At 43.8% G+C, this 18,196-nt stretch overlaps 1 protein-coding gene across 1 annotated transcript in view; it reads left to right on the top strand.

The window, feature by feature from the left end:
- The window catches only part of C20H1orf87 (chromosome 20 C1orf87 homolog), a 148,457-nt gene that overhangs the window by 118,981 nt on the left and 11,280 nt on the right, over window positions 1–18,196 (top strand). Inside the window, exon 12 of the mRNA XM_061120016.1 lies at window positions 17,284–17,346. Within this exon, the coding sequence (XP_060975999.1) occupies window positions 17,284–17,346 (63 nt within the window). The remainder of the gene's footprint in view (window positions 1–17,283; window positions 17,347–18,196) is intronic.

The raw sequence follows: 18,196 nt of genomic DNA on the forward strand, positions 1-18,196 counted from the left end.
TTTCCTTCATCACAGACTAAGGACAGACATCAGACCGTGGCCTGCACATTGAATCTTGCTCTCTAGACTACCTTGAGGGAAGCAGATGGTAGAAACACTGAAGTTTACAGTCTCAGCTCCCTGCTTACAACCTTACCTTGATCAGTTTATTTAACCAGTATCTATTGAGCAGAGGCCAGGGATGCTGCTAAACATCCCGCAATGCATAGGGCAGCTGCCCACAGCAAGAAATCATTCAGCCCACAAAGTCAGTAGTGCTAAAGTTGAGATTCTTGCAGTAGAGACATTCCTCTGGGTTGAGGTCTCCTGTTATCCAATAAAGATCTAATAACAGAGCTGAAGCTTTATCTGCATGTGTGCTTTCATGAAATATCAGCCTTAAAAAAGACTTTTGACGCTAAAATTCACCACTGTGTGGTCCAACTACCTGTTTTATCGAAAGCAAACCTCAGAGGGGCAAGGACTTGCCATCTTCCTCTCTCACCTAGTGGTGAAAATGATACTTCTGTTTATCCTGTCCTTCAGTCTTGTCTCCTAGAAGTGCACTTCCCCAGACTGATGAGAGAGACCCAAGGTCAATGTCGTCAGGCTACCAAGCAAGAGAGCTAAAATTGCACCCCATGTTTCCAGATCCAGTGACTGAGAAGCTCAAGTAGGACAGAGGTTAGTAAAGCCCAGGACACCTGTAGCTCAGAGACTAAGCTCCTGTATCTCTTGACCCTCACCCCGAGAGAGCTTGGTCCAGAGGGTAGAGATGGGCAGGAAATAGAATAGTAGTACAAAGCACTGGACTTGGACTTGAGACTGAGTTCTGCGCCAACATTTTCTCTATGTTATTGGTCAATCATATAAAGCCTAGACTATTAGCACTTAAAGTATCTTCTGAATATGTTAGGTCCAAAGTTTTCAAAATTCATCTTCCCTCATTCATTCTCTCTCTCTCTTCTCCCTCTTTCTTTCTCTCTCCCCCATTCTCCACTAGTAAAATGATGTATTACAATAGAATGTACTTACCACATAGAGCTGTTTGTAAGATTCAGTGGCATCAACAGTGCAAATGTAAGTTGTTATTAATGGTTAAGAGGACAGATCAACCAGAGAAGGCAATGGCATCCCACTCCAATACTCTTGCCTGGAAAATGCCGTGGATGGAGGAGCCTGGTAGGCTGCAGTCCATCAGGTCGCTACGAGTCAGACACGACTGAGCGACTTCACTTTCACTTTTCACTTTCACACATTGGAGAAGGAAATGGCAACCTACTCCAGTGTTCTTGCCTTGAGAATCCCAGGGACGGGGGAGCCTGGTAGGCTGCCGTCTATGGGGTTGCACAGGGTCGGACACGACTGAAGTGACTTAGCAGCAGCAGCAGATCAACTGTGTGGCTTTAGAAAAGTCACTTAACCTCACACTGCCTCAGCTTCCTCATTTCCAAAATGGGCATATTAATATTGTTACCTACCCCATACTGCTGTTGTGAGGACTTAATGAGTCAATACACATCAAGTACTTAGAATAGTGTTTGGCTCATAACAAGTTTCATGCAGAGTGTTAGCTAATATTGTAAATGACCATCCTTTGCCCGTCTGGTTCCTCCTAGTGAAGTCTAAGAGCCATCCACATGCAATAGTCCTAAGTAACTCAGGGGACTCTACAACGCCCACCAAGAAGAGGCCAAACTTTACCCAAACTCCCAACCCAGGGATGGAACTGAGGTTCCTGCATTGCAGGCAGATTATTGACCGTCTGAGCTATCAGAAAAGCCCATCAAGGGGGTCCAAGTCCTGCCAAATCTTTCAGGACTAGGAGACAAGAGCTCCCTCTGCTGCCCAGAACTGAAATAGCACTATCCTCTCTGACAGCTTCATTAATATTCTGTCCTCTCTGCCCTGCCAATCTTGAAAACGCGTTTCCCAGACTGATGAAATTGCTTCTATATACTAATATCATCAGTGAGGCATTTTCCTAAACAGCTGACTCATGATTTTTTTTCCATCCAAAAGAACCATCTTTCTAGGCTCTAGTTAGAATGTGAATAGCTGCCTGTTCTCCAGTTCCCATTAGGAAGCGAGGCTCAGGAGCCTCGGTAACTGAAGAGGGCACTCTCCCCACTGGGAAAGTAGCAGCAGAATTGGAGCATTATAACAAATTGTTCCCATCCAGCCATCACTTTGTAATGTGACTGTTTTCAACATAAACTCATTTGTCTTGTTGAACAGATGGCAAAAAAAAAAAAAAAATGTGCTTTGTCTTTGCATTTCTGACTCCCTTCAGAAAGATTCTATCCCAGATTCAGAGGTGAGCAAACAGGCTTTATACCCAGATGGGTCCCATGGCCTGAGTGAAATAGGACAGGGTATTCCTATTTCCTGGGAAGGAGGCTAGTGCTCACTGAAAGCCTACTATGCCAGACAGGTTTAGTATTATCTCCTTCAACCTTCATAACAGTCTTGGGAACTAAATTTTACCTTGCCTAATTATAGATGCAGGACCCAAGGCTCTGAGAGGTTCGGGAATGTGGTTGCAAGACTGCATGACCAGTCAGTACTATAGTCAAGGATCTGAGATTTATCTACTGCTATTCATACTGTCTCCCAAGGGCTCCAAGTCATTTTGGGAAAACTGGCCTGCAAGTTGCTGAGGTAACACCAGAAGTGACCAGGGAAAGGAACCGTCCACGTGCAGTTTGGAGAAAGGGATTCCCCTATTCCTCTCATGGGCCTGAGTTGGGACACCCCTTTAAACCTTCTTCAGGGAGGACCCTTAGTTATCCTGGAGCTGCCTAGAATATGAAAATTCTTTCAAATGATGGATTCTACTGGAAAATTCTACCAAACATTTAAAAAAGAAATAATATCAATTCTACACAAACTCTTCCAAAATATAGAAGAGGAGGGAACATCATCCAGTTCATTTGGGATACTCGGATACCGAAACCAAAGATATTGCAAGCAAAGAAATCTGTGGATCTATCTCTCTCTTGAGCATGGACTCAAAAATACTCAACAAAATACTGGCCAGTCAAATCCAACAATACATGAAAAGTTAAGTACCAAGTGAAAGTGTGTTAAGTGGTAATCACTCAGTTGTGTCTGACTCTTTGCAACCCCATAGCTCACCAGGTTGCTTTGTCTGTGAAATTCTCCAGGCAAGAATACTGGAGTGGGTAGCCATTTTCTTCTCCAGGGGATCTTCCCAACCCAGGGATCAAATCCAGGTCTCCTACACTGCAGGCAGATTCTTTACCATCTGAGCCACCAGGAAGTCCCTTAAAGATGCAAGGTTGAATAATCAAAAACCAATCAATGCAGTTCACCTTATCAACAGACCAAAGAAGAAAAACCATATGATCACCTGAATAGACACAGAAAATGATGGTGACTAATCCTGGTGTTTTCCAGATGAGAAGCTTGAGTCCCAGAATGGACGAAATGCATTCTCAGTGTCACAAATTACTGACAAATCCAGATTGAGAATCCAGCTCTCCAGACCTGAGAATTGTGTGGATTTGTCATCCAATGCTGGGGGCCAGAGAAGTCTTTGAAGTATAAAGAGGCAATAACCCAGAGACTCAGCCCTCACATGCAACTGAAGCAAGAGAGTGAGAACAAGCTAACTCCAGGCTACTCCATGCTAGAAAATACTTGACTTCTAGTTCATAAGGGTTAGAATCAAGGGAGCATTGGATTGCTAGGGAAGGATTATGCACTTCCTGTAACTTTCCCAATGAAGTGGAATTTACAACTGTTGAAAACATGATATAAAAAAATATTCACAATTTGAGAAATATGAGCCACAGCTATAGCTCTTTTGAAATAAGGTCTTTAAAAAAAAATCACAGAATTTTCATGAAGATGGGGGAAAGGCTATGAACTCACTGGTGTAACTGAAATGACAGAGATCCCTCAATGCTACCAGGCAGCTGGAGCTCAGCTCAGCAGCCTTCACTAATGTTCACTTTCGCCAACAGTCTACATCAAACCATTTTGGTAAAAGCTTTCTTTTTCTTCTTTACAAATTTAAGATCTTGGTCACAATCACCTCATGTTTCTTTACTTTTAATTGTGATGATTGGAAAATAAAATCAAACCAAGGTATCTCTTTCTTCCCCAGGCCAATTTTCTGAGGTTCTGTCTCTGGAAAACCCTCCCTCCATCCTTCATTTCCCTCCCCAACACACACACACACACACACACACACACACACACACACACACACACACACACCTCTCTTCTCCTGCCTTGCCAACACACATATGTGCACGCACATACACACACACACACACACAAAACTCTCTTCTCCTGCCTCACCAACACACACATGTGCATGCACACACACACACACAAAACTCTCTTCTCCTGCCTCACCAACACACACATGTGCATGCACACACACACACACACACACACACAGGAAACCCTCTCTCTGTCCTCCATTTCCCTCCCCAACACACACACACACACACGTGCATGCACACACACATACACCACTCTCTTCTCTGCACACACACACACACACAAGCACTCTCTTCTCTGCTTCTTCTTTACCTGGTTCAGAACTTGTGGGTGAGGTGAATAGAAATCATGTGTGTCACCAGAGCCATAACTGACAACCAGCTAGCCCCAGCCTCAGTGTCTTCAAAGTGAAGCAGAAATTAGATGTGCCTTTGCTCCCTGCATTTCCTCACATCCTGGCCCCTTTAAGTTGACCTAGGATGTTTTGGAGCTTACAGTTTAAAAGCAATTCAAATATGTAATGCCCTTGATTGTCTTGTAACCATAATTTACAGACCCAGAAAGTGAAGCTCAGCAGGGTGGGCAAGTGGACTCCACTCACCCACCCTTCACTAATGTTCACTTTTGCCAACAGTCTACATCAAACCATTTTAGACGGCAGGTGTCATGGCACCTGACCACAATCAGAGCACAGCCTCCTTGGGGGCATCAGCCAAATATGTAAACAGCAGCTTGATAAAAGCAACCATTCAATGACCTCTCACTATTTTCATGCACTGAGCTACATATTTCCTCTTCAGTATTTCATTCAATCCTCATGGCTCCCCAGTGGAGTGGGTATGATTATACCCATTCCAATAAAGGGGGGGGGGGAATGCCACTGGGAGGTCATTTAAAATGTCCACAGTTATACATAACAAGTAAACGACAGACTCAGGACATGACCTTGGGCCTGAGACCAAAGTCTGGGCTCTCCACTGCACTTGAGTCCATTTTGCAAAGTCAAGGGTACCAAAAGAAACACAACCAGAATGCTGTGAGGTTAAGAGTGCAGTGGAAGTAGGGTGATGGGGAAGGTGATCTATGGTTGAGAAGTGATCATATTTTCTTAGAAAAGTGGTAAATCAGAGAAGATTACATGGCAGTTGAAAGCTGTCTTGATTGATGGACAAGATGACTAAGTAAAAATCAGATTCCTAGATGGAAACAATGCTGCAAACAGGTTCAGAAGCAGGAAAGTTTATCTCATATGCAATAATACTAATAATCCTGCTTAGCAAAAGGACATGGGCACTTGCTGTCATGACCAATTATGAGCTGTTCTTGCAAAAAATGGGATACTAATGGTAAAGGATAGAAATTTTATTTCATGAGATTTTTATATAAATTATAGTCAAAATTATTCCTGTCAACATCACAGTGCCTGCAGTCAAAAACCTAGCCTTCTATTGGGAAGATAAACAATTAAACAAGCAATTACGGCACAGCAGTAAGTCCTAGGAAAGGGCAGGCACAGGGTGACCCTGCCAACTCAGACTTCAGGAGGGCGTGCTGGAGAGTGATGGCCAACCTGAGCACTGAGGCAGGGGTGGGCGTTGCCCACACGGTGACATGGGAGTCTAGATGGAGGCAACAGCAGCTGAGACCCGGGCAGGAGACAGACCCCAGCCTATTTGGGAGGCTACAGGTGTTGAGCAGAAGCGAGGAAAGCAGGTGGGAATTGGTAACACGTGAGGCCAGAGGGGCCCACGAGAGGTCAGCTCAGGATGAGGCCGCGTGCTGTGTAAGAGAGGAGGTGGGAAGGCACCCGGGCCCAGCGCGAGCGCGGGCTGGCTTCCCATCGCAGTCAGCAAATCAATTACGCCCTCCACCGAGTTTCGCCTCGTCTATTTAGAATGCAAGGAGCTAGCCTGCCAAACATCTGCTCTCGCTATTAAGCATGCCATGGTAACCATTGCACTCCCGTGCGTCAGCGCCACCAGGATTGGTAATAATCACAAGTGTCAAAAACGAGAAAGAATGGAGAAGGAAAGCTGTGCAAAACCCAGCGGTGGGATGGTTGGGCTGGCGGCTCTGCTCTGAGGCCCCGCCAGCTGCACCTTCTGCTGCCCCTGTTGGAGGCAGGGGAATTGATGCGGCTCTGGCCTCCTCTCGCCCCTTCTGTTGATCCCTCTCCCTGTATTATTCATCCACTGCTTCAACCGGCACTGGAAAATGTGCTTTGCCTTTGCCAGAACAACATATGTGCCCCTGCATCATTGTGTGTGATAGATAAACCCGCCAAGAGCTCCCAGACCCAGGGGCCCTCCGGGTGAAGACCCCACATTGACACAGGCAGGCAGCATGGTGTCCTGGCAGGAGCGCAGTGCTACAGACAGACCCAGCTTAGGATTTCAGCATGCAAGTTCACGGGCTTGAGACCTTGGGCAAATCTCTTACCCTCTCTGAACCCACCTGCCTCTTTTGTAAAATACAAGTAGGACTGCTTACAGCCTAGGGTTGTTTGAGGGCTAAAAGACAATGCATGGGAGATGGTACAGTGACTTTCACAGAATAAGAATTCAAGCTCAGCTACCATGATCTTTTTTTTCAATTGTGCTGTGTGCTCGGACACTTCAGTCATGTCCTACTCTTTGCAACCCCAGGGACTGTAGCCTGCTGAGCTCCTCTGTCCACTGGATTCTCCAGCAAGAATACTGGAGTGAGTTGCCATGCCCTCCTCCAGGGGTCCCCAACCCAAGGATCGAACCAGTGTCTCCGGCATCTCCTGCATTGCAGGCAGATTCTTTATCGCTGAGCCTCTCTTAAAAAAAAAAAAAAAAAACAGCCTCTTTACCAGGGAAGCCTCTCTTAAAAAAACAAAAGCTAGGCCCTATGCTGTGCACTTTATTCAAATTATTAACTTGCCACAACCGGCCTGTAATGTAGACAACATGATACCCACCTTACAGACAAGAGGACTGAGGCTAAGGGAGGTTAGGTGACACGTCAGAGAACTGGTCATGGCAGGTCAGAAGGTGAACTCAGACTTCCCCTACAATCACTCTCTCCTTTAAACCATGCTGCCTTCCACATGTACAAAATTCTTCAGATGTTGAGCTGAAATCTGTTCCCTGATACAGATTATTCATAGGTCCCAGTTCTGTGGTTAGAGCCACAGAAAATTTGGTCTCTCTTCCAAACATAAGCTTTTTAGGAATGCAGAGCCAGCTCCCACTCCCCAACCCCACCACCAACCTTCCTTTCTCTGAAATAAAAGGTCCTAAGTCTAGTTTACATACAGTCACTTTCTGCAGGATACCCTCCAAGACAGCCAAAGCCTCTCTCAGAGGAGCGCCCAGACCCTTGCTCTTGGATGCCTGGGTGAGGTTCCGCTCTCCCTCCCAGCGCATCAGTCACTGCGTGTCTGGGTAGATGCACAGTACCTGAACCTCCAGCCGGCAGGGCTTAGGGCCATCCCCTGGAACACTCTCAGACGGCTTTTCTGCCTTTCCCTGGATCTTCTCCAACCTAGAGTACGGAACCGTGGGCTCCAGCGCCCTCTTGTGTTAAGGAAGAGAAATTTTCAGGATACGAACACAGGAGCGGAGTAGAAGATCCACCTGAGGAGCAGAAAGGTGATCGTCTCTCTCTCTCTCCTTTTTTTTTTTCTTAAAGAAAAAGAAAACAAAGCCCCTCCAGCACTCACCTGCAGCCTCTCTAAGTCTGAATCTCAGGCTTGAATGTCCCACCACATGCTGTGAGATGGGGGATAACCCTGGGTTTCCCTGATGGTTCAGCGGGAAAAGAATCTGCATACTACACAGCAGATGCCGGAGATCAGCCCCGGCGCGGGGAAGATCCCCTGGAGGAGGAAACAGCAACTCATTCCATGGATAGAGGAAAACATCCCATGGAAAAACCCCATGGACAGAGGAGCCTGGCACACTACCGTTCATAGGGTCACATGACTGAGCATGCACATTGGCTTGGTTGGGGGGTGACCCTGCAGGCAAGCCTGACTCCTCTGATGATGTCAGTCTATCAGGAAAGAGGCAAGGGTGTCTCCACATCTTCACCTTTAGTAATATCTCATTCGAGCCCCCACCCCCAGCATTCTTTCAGCTTTGCTAAAGACACAAGGAGAAGGACATGAAGCCAGACCTGGGCACAAGCATCTGAAGTGGAGAGACCCTCCCACCTTTGCCCTAGAGGGCCAGGAAGGTAACAGCAGTTAGGGACCTGGGAACAAAGGAGGAGAGATCCAAGGCAGCAACTGGAGGATGGTTAAGACGTATCCTGATGTAAGATATAGGTGAGCTCCAGGTTAGACATCTACAACTAGCCTCTTGATTACATTTCATGGGACACGAAGAAGTGGGCTTCTGGCTGGATATTTAAAACTGTTAAGCATTTCTTCAGACAAGAGAGAGATGGGCTCTAGTTCAGGCATTTACAACCAGCCTCCTATTTGCCCTCTGAAATGGGAGTAACAATAGAAACAGGGTAAATATCCAGTGTCTATCTCAAGGTAATAGTCATGACAATAGTCAAGATAAGAATCAGGGCAAGGACGAAGAGGGGCAAAACCCTATTTGAGTAAAGGATCAAGGGATCTCCACTCCCTCCTCTTTTGGGACAAGGGAGACACTACACACGTGCAGAAAGGCTCCTGTGGGTCAAAAGTCAAGGGATAATGCCAGGCCATAATAAGTTTGTTCCTCCCAGAAGCCTTCATTTCGATATCCATATTGGCTAAAGGGTGTGTACATACCCAGGGGAATGTCCCAGGGTAGGTCAGGTGTGGAAAAAGAAACCAGATCATTGGCTAAAGGTAGACAAAGACCCAGAAGAACTGAGCTATATAAAAGACTTAACCACTTCTTAACCGCACGCCTCCTCACCAGGAAGGCGGCCCACACCCTCTCTCCCTTTCTCTCCAGCTGTTCACCTCTGTCTTGCTTCTATCTCATCTAAACAAACTGTTCCTCTGTGTGTTCTCCCATTTGCTGTTGTGCTATGTCTCTGATAATAAACTTTGTACCTGCATTTGCAGTTGCTGCCTCTGTGATAAATGGATATTTCTCTGGGGGCAAAGATCCAGGGAAAAATAGCTGCTAGCCCCTAAGCCTTGCTGATCTGGTGACTCGGATTCCTGGTTTTTATCCAGGCTACCCAGTTTTAATTCCTGGACAGGGAATTAAGATCTCACTTTACGCCACCTCTCACTGCTGCTGCGCCGAGATCAACCTGAGGTCAGACGGCTCCTTGAGTTGGCTCTCAGGGCTGCTGAAATATTCACTGCTGGTCCCACTTTCCAGCTCTGTGAAAATATTATCTGGGAGGGTTTGTCCAGTAAAGCAAGCAACCATTCTTTTCTCTACCAAAAATTCACCTGGGGGTTGTTGGACAAGTCGCCTCTCATCCTCTGGGCAGGGTGGTGTCAGAGGTTCCTTCCACTGTCATAATCAATGAGCTTGAACATAGGGTCATCCCCAGATCCAATCCATTTCAGCCAACTAGCAGACTCCAGAGGAACTGGGCCCCAAGATTGCTAGGCTTATACAGAACACATTTCCATGGAACGTGAACTATCATCAAATCTTTGTCGAGCATTTAAAGTACTCAATAGGTACAGCGTTGATACCATGATTTTTTCTTCCTTCACAGTTACAGGTCAGTCTCCAAGAAGCAGAGAATTAAAAAAAAAAAAATTAAGGTTTTTTTTTTTTTTTTTTTTTTATTGCTTATGTGCAGAAATCAAGCAGCAATTACAATTGTCTTATCTCTCATACAATGTTAAAGAACATCAACTTTTTCTGATTAAAACTCTTCAGTGATTTCAAACCTTTATGAACGTAGTGTGAACCACTGGTGTGGTTCATCCTCTGGTGTTATCACTGTCCCTGGAATCATACACACTGTCCTTGGCCATGCAGCCAGAGGCGATGAACAGAACCAGGGCACCCTCTGGCTCTGCCGGAGGTCATGACCTCTGCCTGAGAAGACTTCTGGAGTGAGAGCCAGCCACCAGCTGCCCTGTTCTAGCTGGGTCCCCTCCCCACATCTCTCCTCCCTGGGATTCTGTTCTCTCCTAGAACCCCAGCAGCTATCCTCTGCTAGGAGGGTCCGATCACTTATTTGTGTAGGGGGGGTCAATTGGAACCAAGAAGGGAAAGGAGTAAAGTATGGGTGACAAGACCAAAAAAAAAAAAAAAAAAAAGACAAGGGAGAGAGAGATAAGTAACAAGGAAAAGGAGTAAGAATAATGAAACTGTGTTACAAAACAAATTCCAAATATTTTCATCTGACCTCTCTTAAATAATCCCATGTCTTGTTTAGTAATGGAGATCTTTTCCAAGCATACATTTGCAGGGGGCGAGGGGTGGGAGGAAGGAACAACAGGTACTGCAGCGTTTTAATAGAGAGCTATAATATTGATTTCAAATACACCACTTCTGACTCATCTCTGTTTTCTTTAACATTATCTTCTACAGATAGAGATCCCAGCAAGGAAGGAGTTATCTGCATCGCTTTCAGGTCACATTCCACTCCTTAAAGAGAGCAGAGAAGAATTATTCTAGTAATAGAAGCTCTGTGAACTGGGGACTTGGGTTTCCCTGGTGGTTCAGATGGTAAAGAATCTGCCTGCAATACAGGAGACCCAGGTTCAGTCCCTGGGTTGGGAAGATCCCCTGGAGAAGGGAATGACAACCAACTCCAGTATTCTTGCCTGGAGACTCCCATGGACAGAGGAGCCTGGTGCAATATAGTCCATGGGGTCACAAAGAGTCAGACACGACTGAGCAACTAAGCATCCACATGAAATGGGGACTTACTGAGAACGTGAGACCCCTAGCCCCTGCCAGACTGGAGGACTACCCAGCTGTTTGTCTTCCGGCTTGCATTAAAAACTTGGGTCTTTGACCTTGAGATCCAGACACAATGATTCCGATTTCAGATTCATAAAAATACTAGGAAAACAGTATTATACTACCCCAAATGGGGCCAGTAGGTCAGTCCTTAGAAATAGCATGTTACAGGATAATCCCACCATGTCTGCACCCAATGCAGCCCACACAATAGGAAGATGAAATGAACTTTGCCCCAAGACTTAGACACAGGAAGCAGAGGCTGTGCTGAGTGTGTTTTCCATCTCATTCAAAATTAAAGGCTCAGAAAGCTGAGGCTTGCTCACAGATACACGCTCAGAGATGGCACACACAAAGGCAAGTCTCATCTGCAGGAGGCAGATAACAAGGCAGGTGCAGGCAAGCAGGGGCTGCTGAAGCCTGGAAAGGAAACGCCAGCCCAGAGGATGCCTTGATAACAGAATCCCCATGCCTGCTGCTCATGGTAGGCCATGTTAATGCAGCTTAAGGGTTATTTTCTTCTTTAAAGAATAGGTCGAGTTTTATAACCACATCTTCTTCCAGCCGATAGGCTCATGCTTTGCCAAGCTCTGCTAAACACTGACTCATTGGAAAGGAACGGACCTTTCTAAAGAGGAAATTGGATGTATATTTGTATAAACCTCCTTTAAGAGGTTTGCATAAACCCCTTGTGATTACATGGCCTGGAGATTTGTCCCTGGCTCTGTTAGCTCCTCCAGCAAAAGCTTTCCCTCTCAGTTATCTCAGCTCATTCGTGTAAGCTTTTGTATCTGGAGTTTTCAACCTAAACCATAAAACTACATCCGCTCAAAGGCTGGCTGGTTCAGAGACAGAGGCCAAGGTCACATTTCGATGGGAGGAAAAAAAGGGGAAGCTCAGATATACATTGTAAATGCAAAATGATGGTTTGTTGAATAGTGTTGCCTGAAGCACTTAGATTTCCCTGATCTAAATACCTTGTCCCTTTCCACCACCCACCACCAATACTATCTGAGACATAAATACCATGACTTTACAACATGTAAACAACCACCCAGAAAGTAAAACATTCAATCAGAGGTATTAGCTTTGGTGATATGGATGAAAATGTACACTAATATTTACTTCCTTCCAAATGTACTCCAAGGTAAATTCAGCTAACTTAATGGTATGTGAAGACAGGCACAACTGAAGCCTTGGTCTGCTTTCATTGCTATGCACCCTTTGGCAAAGATGTTTCTACTGAAGAAATCCAGCTATTGTTTTTATGCTATTTTTTTATCAGCCTCACCTGCATGTTTTCCCAGGAAAATCTTCTTAGTCCTCACCAGCAACCCTGAGGACTTCTGTTATGTATTTGTGCTTCATGCATTAGATATGTCATTAGTGTGTAAAGCAAGAAGAACATGGGCTTGGGAGTCCAACAGGCCTGTGTCTGGTTCCCAGTCTTGTGATTCACCATCTACGTGACCTACCTGAGCCTCAATTTCCTCATCTGTAATGGGATGGTAGGGATAAAAAAAAAATCCATATCATAGGGCTGCTGTAGTGATTCAATTAAATGAAACAATAAATATCTTTAAGGTGTGCTGGATGTAGCATGCCTTTCATAAATGTATGCATGAAGGACTGTAAGTAAAGACTACCCTGGAAGGCTCTAGACGCAGGTAAAGATGAGGAAGAAGAAGAGTGCTATCGTGAAAGGCTGAGGCACCATCATAAGAAGACTGGACTGAGCTTACCTTACTACATGGTTGAGAGTCAAATTTAATCAATATTATTTCTATCTGCAACCATCTTGATTCTGGGCCACTAATGACAGGACAACTAGGTATCCACAATACATGTCCGAAAGTAGCATCAGAACATTACAACTCTTCCAAAATAACCCTACCACACCCCAAAGGCATGGGTGATTACCCATGATTTTACAGCTTATCCCAGCCAACACAAAATCTTAATACCTTGTGACCATCAGAGTAACACTGTAATACCTGTTCACCACAGCTCCCTGCCATCATTCCACTGAGATGCTGATCCCATGACAACCAAACAGTGCACACAGGAACTGGACCACTCTGACAGTGGGTCACCACTCATAGGTTCTCTTACACTCTGTCTTTTCTTGAAAACATAATAAAGCACTTCTTGTGTTGGAGGCACAGAATTGGAGTAGCCCCTCTCAGCCCTCTGAACTCTGCTCTTCGCTATCTATACACACACTCCTGTTGATTTCATCCAACCCACAGCTTAATATACCGTCTACATTCAATATTTCTAATGTATGTTTCCAGCCTGACCCTCTCCTCTGGACTACAGGCATCTAACTTACTACACATATCTTTGCTTGGATATCTAAGTTATCTCAAATTTAACAGTTCCAAAAATGAACTCCTACCTCCTCACCACCATCACAACTCCAAACCTGCTCTGTCCTCTTTCAGAAAATGGCAACTCAATTGATCAAGCCAAAACCTTAGAATCATTCTTAATGCCTCGATTTTTAATGTACTCCATACTCATACTATCAGCAAGTCCTACAATCTCTGATTTCAAAATATATCCTCAATCTGACCTATTCCTGTGAGCTTTCAGATATTATTCTGGCCAAAACTCCCACCATCTCTCACATAGATTGTTGCAATAGATTCTTAACAGGTCCCATATTTCAATTGTGCCCCCTCCAGGTGTAAATCTTTTTTTCACATAGCATAAAGAGTTATTCTTTTAAAATGTAAGCCAAATCATGTCAACAGTTTCTGTTTGCTAATGCCACTGGATTGTATACTTAGTGGTTAAATGGCAGGTTTTGTGTATTATATATATATATATATATATATATATAACCTAAAACTTTAAAAGTGTGATAACATAATAACAAAAACCATTGAATTGTATGCTTTAAACAGGGGATTTATATCTCAGTGTGAGATTATACATATATGTGTGTGTGTGCATTAGTTGCTCAGTCGTGTCCAACTCTTTGTGATCCCACAGCCTACCAGCTTCATCTGTCCATGGGATTTCTCATGCAAGAATACTAGAGTGGGTAGCCATTCCCTTCTCCAGGGGATCTTCCCAACCCAGGGATTGAATTCGGGTATCCTGCATTGCAGGCAAATTGTTTATAGTCTAAGCCACCAGGGAAGCCCATACATACATAGGTAAGTTAACTATATCTCAACAAAGCTGTTTAAAAATGTCCTGGATAAAATAGAACAATTTTTGAATTATTGAAACATTTTAATAAAAAGATAGTGTCTCATCAGATCTCCCTTATTAGAGCCACTTTTGAGTTCATTGGAGAGCTAAAACGGGCTTTTCTCAGAGATTGATGGATAATCGGTCTGTTTAAACATCCAAGAGTGAAACCAAATTCACTTTTTAACTTGTGAAATATGTGCTGCAAAAAGAAACCTCATACCCATTAGCATCTCTTCCTATTCTCCATCTCACTCTGCCCAGTTTCTAAGAATTTTAGTATTCTGGACATTTCATGTAAAATGGTCATACGCTATGTGATCTTTTCTCTAGCTTCCTTCAGAAAGCATAACATTTTTGAGATTTATCCATTTCATAGCCTGTATCCGTACTTCATTTCCACTTTTTGATCATTATGAATAATGCCCCTAGAAACATTCATGAACTAGTTTTTGTGCAGACCTATGTTTTCATTTCTCAGGGAGACATATATATATATATATATATATATATATATATATATGTCTTTTTACACTTTTACACTTATACACACATATGTGTGTATATACACTTTTACACTTTTTACACTTTTACTCTTATACACACACACATATATATATATATGAAAGTGTAAAAAGTGTTATTCACTCAGTTATGCCCGATTCTGTGTGACCCCATGGACTGTAGCCTGCCAGACTCCTCTGTCCATGGAATTCTCCAGGCAAGAATACTGGAGTGGGTAGCTATCCCCTTCTCCAGAGGATCTTGCCAACCCAGGGGTCAAACCCAGGTCTCCTGCATTGCAGGCAGATTCTTTACCATTTGACCACCAGGGAAGCCCATATGTAATGGTTTACATAATTATTTCTCCAAAGAAGATACATGAGTGGCTGATAAGCACATGAAAGCTCATTCAACGTCATTGGGGAAATACAGATCAAAACCACAGTGAGATTACTATACACCTACTAGAATAGCTATAATTTTTAAAAGACATACAGTTGAAGTATTGCCGAAAATGTGGACAAAATGAAATCCTTATACATTGCTGGTGGGAATGAATAATGCTGTAGTGATTTTGGTAAACAATCTGGAAGTTCCTCAAAGTCTTAAACACAAAGTGGTCACATAACCCCACAATTCCACTCCTAGGTATGTATTTCTAATTGGATTATTTGCCTTTTTATTATTGAACAATGAGTCCTTTATGACTCAGAATCCTTTATCAGGTATAGGGATAAATATTTTCTCCTATCCTGTAGACTGTCATATCACTTTCTCACAGCGTCATTTGAAACACAAAGTTTTTAATTTGGTTGAAGTCCAATTTCCATTATTCTGTTTGATTCTCTGAGTAGTACTTAATTCTCATTCTATGAAATGTTTTAGGGCCATTTCTTTACTTGGTGCTCTGAAATTTTAAGATCACATAGAATCACATGGCTCTTTTACATGCGTTGTGTTGGATACTCAGTAAGCCTTTTGTCTGGAGACTAATGTCCTATAATCTGGGGAAACATGGGTGTGAACGCTCATGTGTGTTCATTGCACACACGTGTGTGTAATCCCTCTCACAATGGAATTTCCCTTCTTTATTCATCATGGTTAAGAAGGATACATTTGAAAACTGATTTGAGATCTGTGTACAAGAGTAGAAGGGAACTCTGGATTTCTCTTTAGATTTCTATTAAATCCTCCGGTTTAAGTATCAAGCCTCTCCTTCATGGTCCATCAGTGCCTGATGTTGTCAAGTTTGGAAGCTTTCTGGTTCAGTTTCTCTGCAGAGCAAACATCCTGAAATCTTTCAGGATAAAGAAGGGGTAAATAAACGCCTGCCTGCAAAGGATGATAGGATTTTATTACAGTCTACAAATAGAAAGAATACAAAATTCTTTCTAACTTCATGCATCACCCTCCTTTCTTGGTTCCTGGTCATTCCATTTTTAGAGCTTTCCAAGATTCTGCAATGTGAGTTGAAGTTGCTTTTTGCTGTCATTTCCCTGGTGTTCTGCTCTCATCTCTCTGCTGACACCTCCACTTTCTTTGCCTCAGTGGGTTGTGCGTGTGCTCGGTCACTTCAGTCATGTCCAACTCTTTGTGACCGTATGGACTATAGCCTGCTAGGCTCCTCTGTCCGTGGGATTCTCCAGGCAAGAATACTCGAGTGGGTTACCATGCCCTCCACCAGGGGCTCTTCCTAACCCAGGGAATGAACACGTGTCTCCTGCATCTCCTCCACTGCAGGCAGGATTCTTTACCCACTGAACCACCTGAACCCCTAACCTAGGTACTTTCAGCATGATTAGCCCTAAGAAACAACTTTAAATAATTGTTTTGGTTTTAACCCACTGTTTTCCCTTATTTTATTTTCTCTCAGCATTTTTAAGGGCCACGCATGCTGAAAGCACCTCAGTTAGGGTCTTCTGGCTTGGGTTCACTCATGCAATCTGAGTCAAACAGTGTTTGAACAAGAATGACGGGGGTCTGGAGCAGCTGTGGGTAGTCCAGTCATCTCTCCGCAAAGAGTCTTAGGGCTTCTCCCTCTGGTCTCTTTACATGGGCCACTTTGGTGGCCTGAATGTGATAGGACTTCCTGCCTGGTGACTCAGGGCTGAAGGACAAATGTCCTGAGAGCCAAGCAAAAGCTGCAATGCCTCTCACAACCCGGCTTCACCAAGGGCTACTTCAGTTTCCTCTGTGGTTCCACCGGTTACCAGATTCAAGAAGGGAAATAGAGAGACCCTCACCTGAGTGCTTTCAGCATGCTTGGCCCTCAAAAACGCTGGGAGAAAATAAAATAAGGGAAAGTAGTGGGTTGGTGATGGACAGGGAAGCCTGGCATGCTGCAGTCCACGGGGTCACAAAGAGTTGGACATGACTGAGCGACTCAACTGAACTGAACCCCTTAATGGAGAGAGATTAGAGAATTCACAGTCATGTTTTGAACTGCTACATTCCTTTGAAAAGTGTCTTTATTTTCTTATTTCTTTTCAAAAAGAGGAGATCAGAAACAGCTGTCATTCAGACGGTGACGACAAGCTGCCAGCCTTTGAAACAGCAGGTAATGTGAAATTCGAATTAATTAGCATTTAGAAAACCTGTGCAGAGTGTCACACCAATGCAAAGGAAATGCATGTTGTTCCTTGAAAATTTTATCACCTATTAGTTTAAATAAAAAGACAAAAGCATAGCCAAAATTTTGAAGCAAAAAATTTAAAATAAAAACAGTTCCCTACTCTTTTTCTAAATTACTAAACTCATCTGTGTAAATTCAAATGTAACATAGGTGAAAAACATGCCTGCATTATTGAGTTCAGGAACACAAAATAATTTCAGATTCATGTGGGACGTTCAATATAAAATTACATGTGACCATGTCCAGGGCTGACCCATACAATGACTCTGCAGGAATTTGGGAGTTTTTGTCCAATTTTTATTTTCTTTTATGCTTTTTATCTGGAAATAATTTCAAGCCTACAGAAGAGTGGTAAGAATAAAAGACAGTTCACACACAGAGCGATCAATGGACATGCTTGTGAGCATCAGGTAGCGAAGGTGCCTGGACTCTGACACAGAGGACAGCCAGCCACCCACTGCTGTAAATAGTTTGGCTTGTTCACATATGACCTATTCATCATTTGTGCTCTCGCATCCACGAAGAGCAACTAGGACCAACCAGTGGAGAGCTCTTCCTGGACCTCCCTAGGGTTTTTCTCCAACTGGATGACCTTGCTTATTCCTCTCACTTCTCTGACTACACAAAAGTTGAGGCTCTTCCAGTTGCTGAATCCACTTTCTCTGTCATGGTACTATCTACCTGAACCTCTTCCTCTAAAGCAAAGTGAACCATTTGCTTGCTTACTCTATTACCTGAATGCCTATAATCATTTTCATGCAAACCAAGGACAGAT

This window comes from Dama dama, chromosome 20, assembly GCF_033118175.1.
Source record: "Dama dama isolate Ldn47 chromosome 20, ASM3311817v1, whole genome shotgun sequence".
NCBI lineage: Eukaryota > Metazoa > Chordata > Mammalia > Artiodactyla > Cervidae > Dama > Dama dama.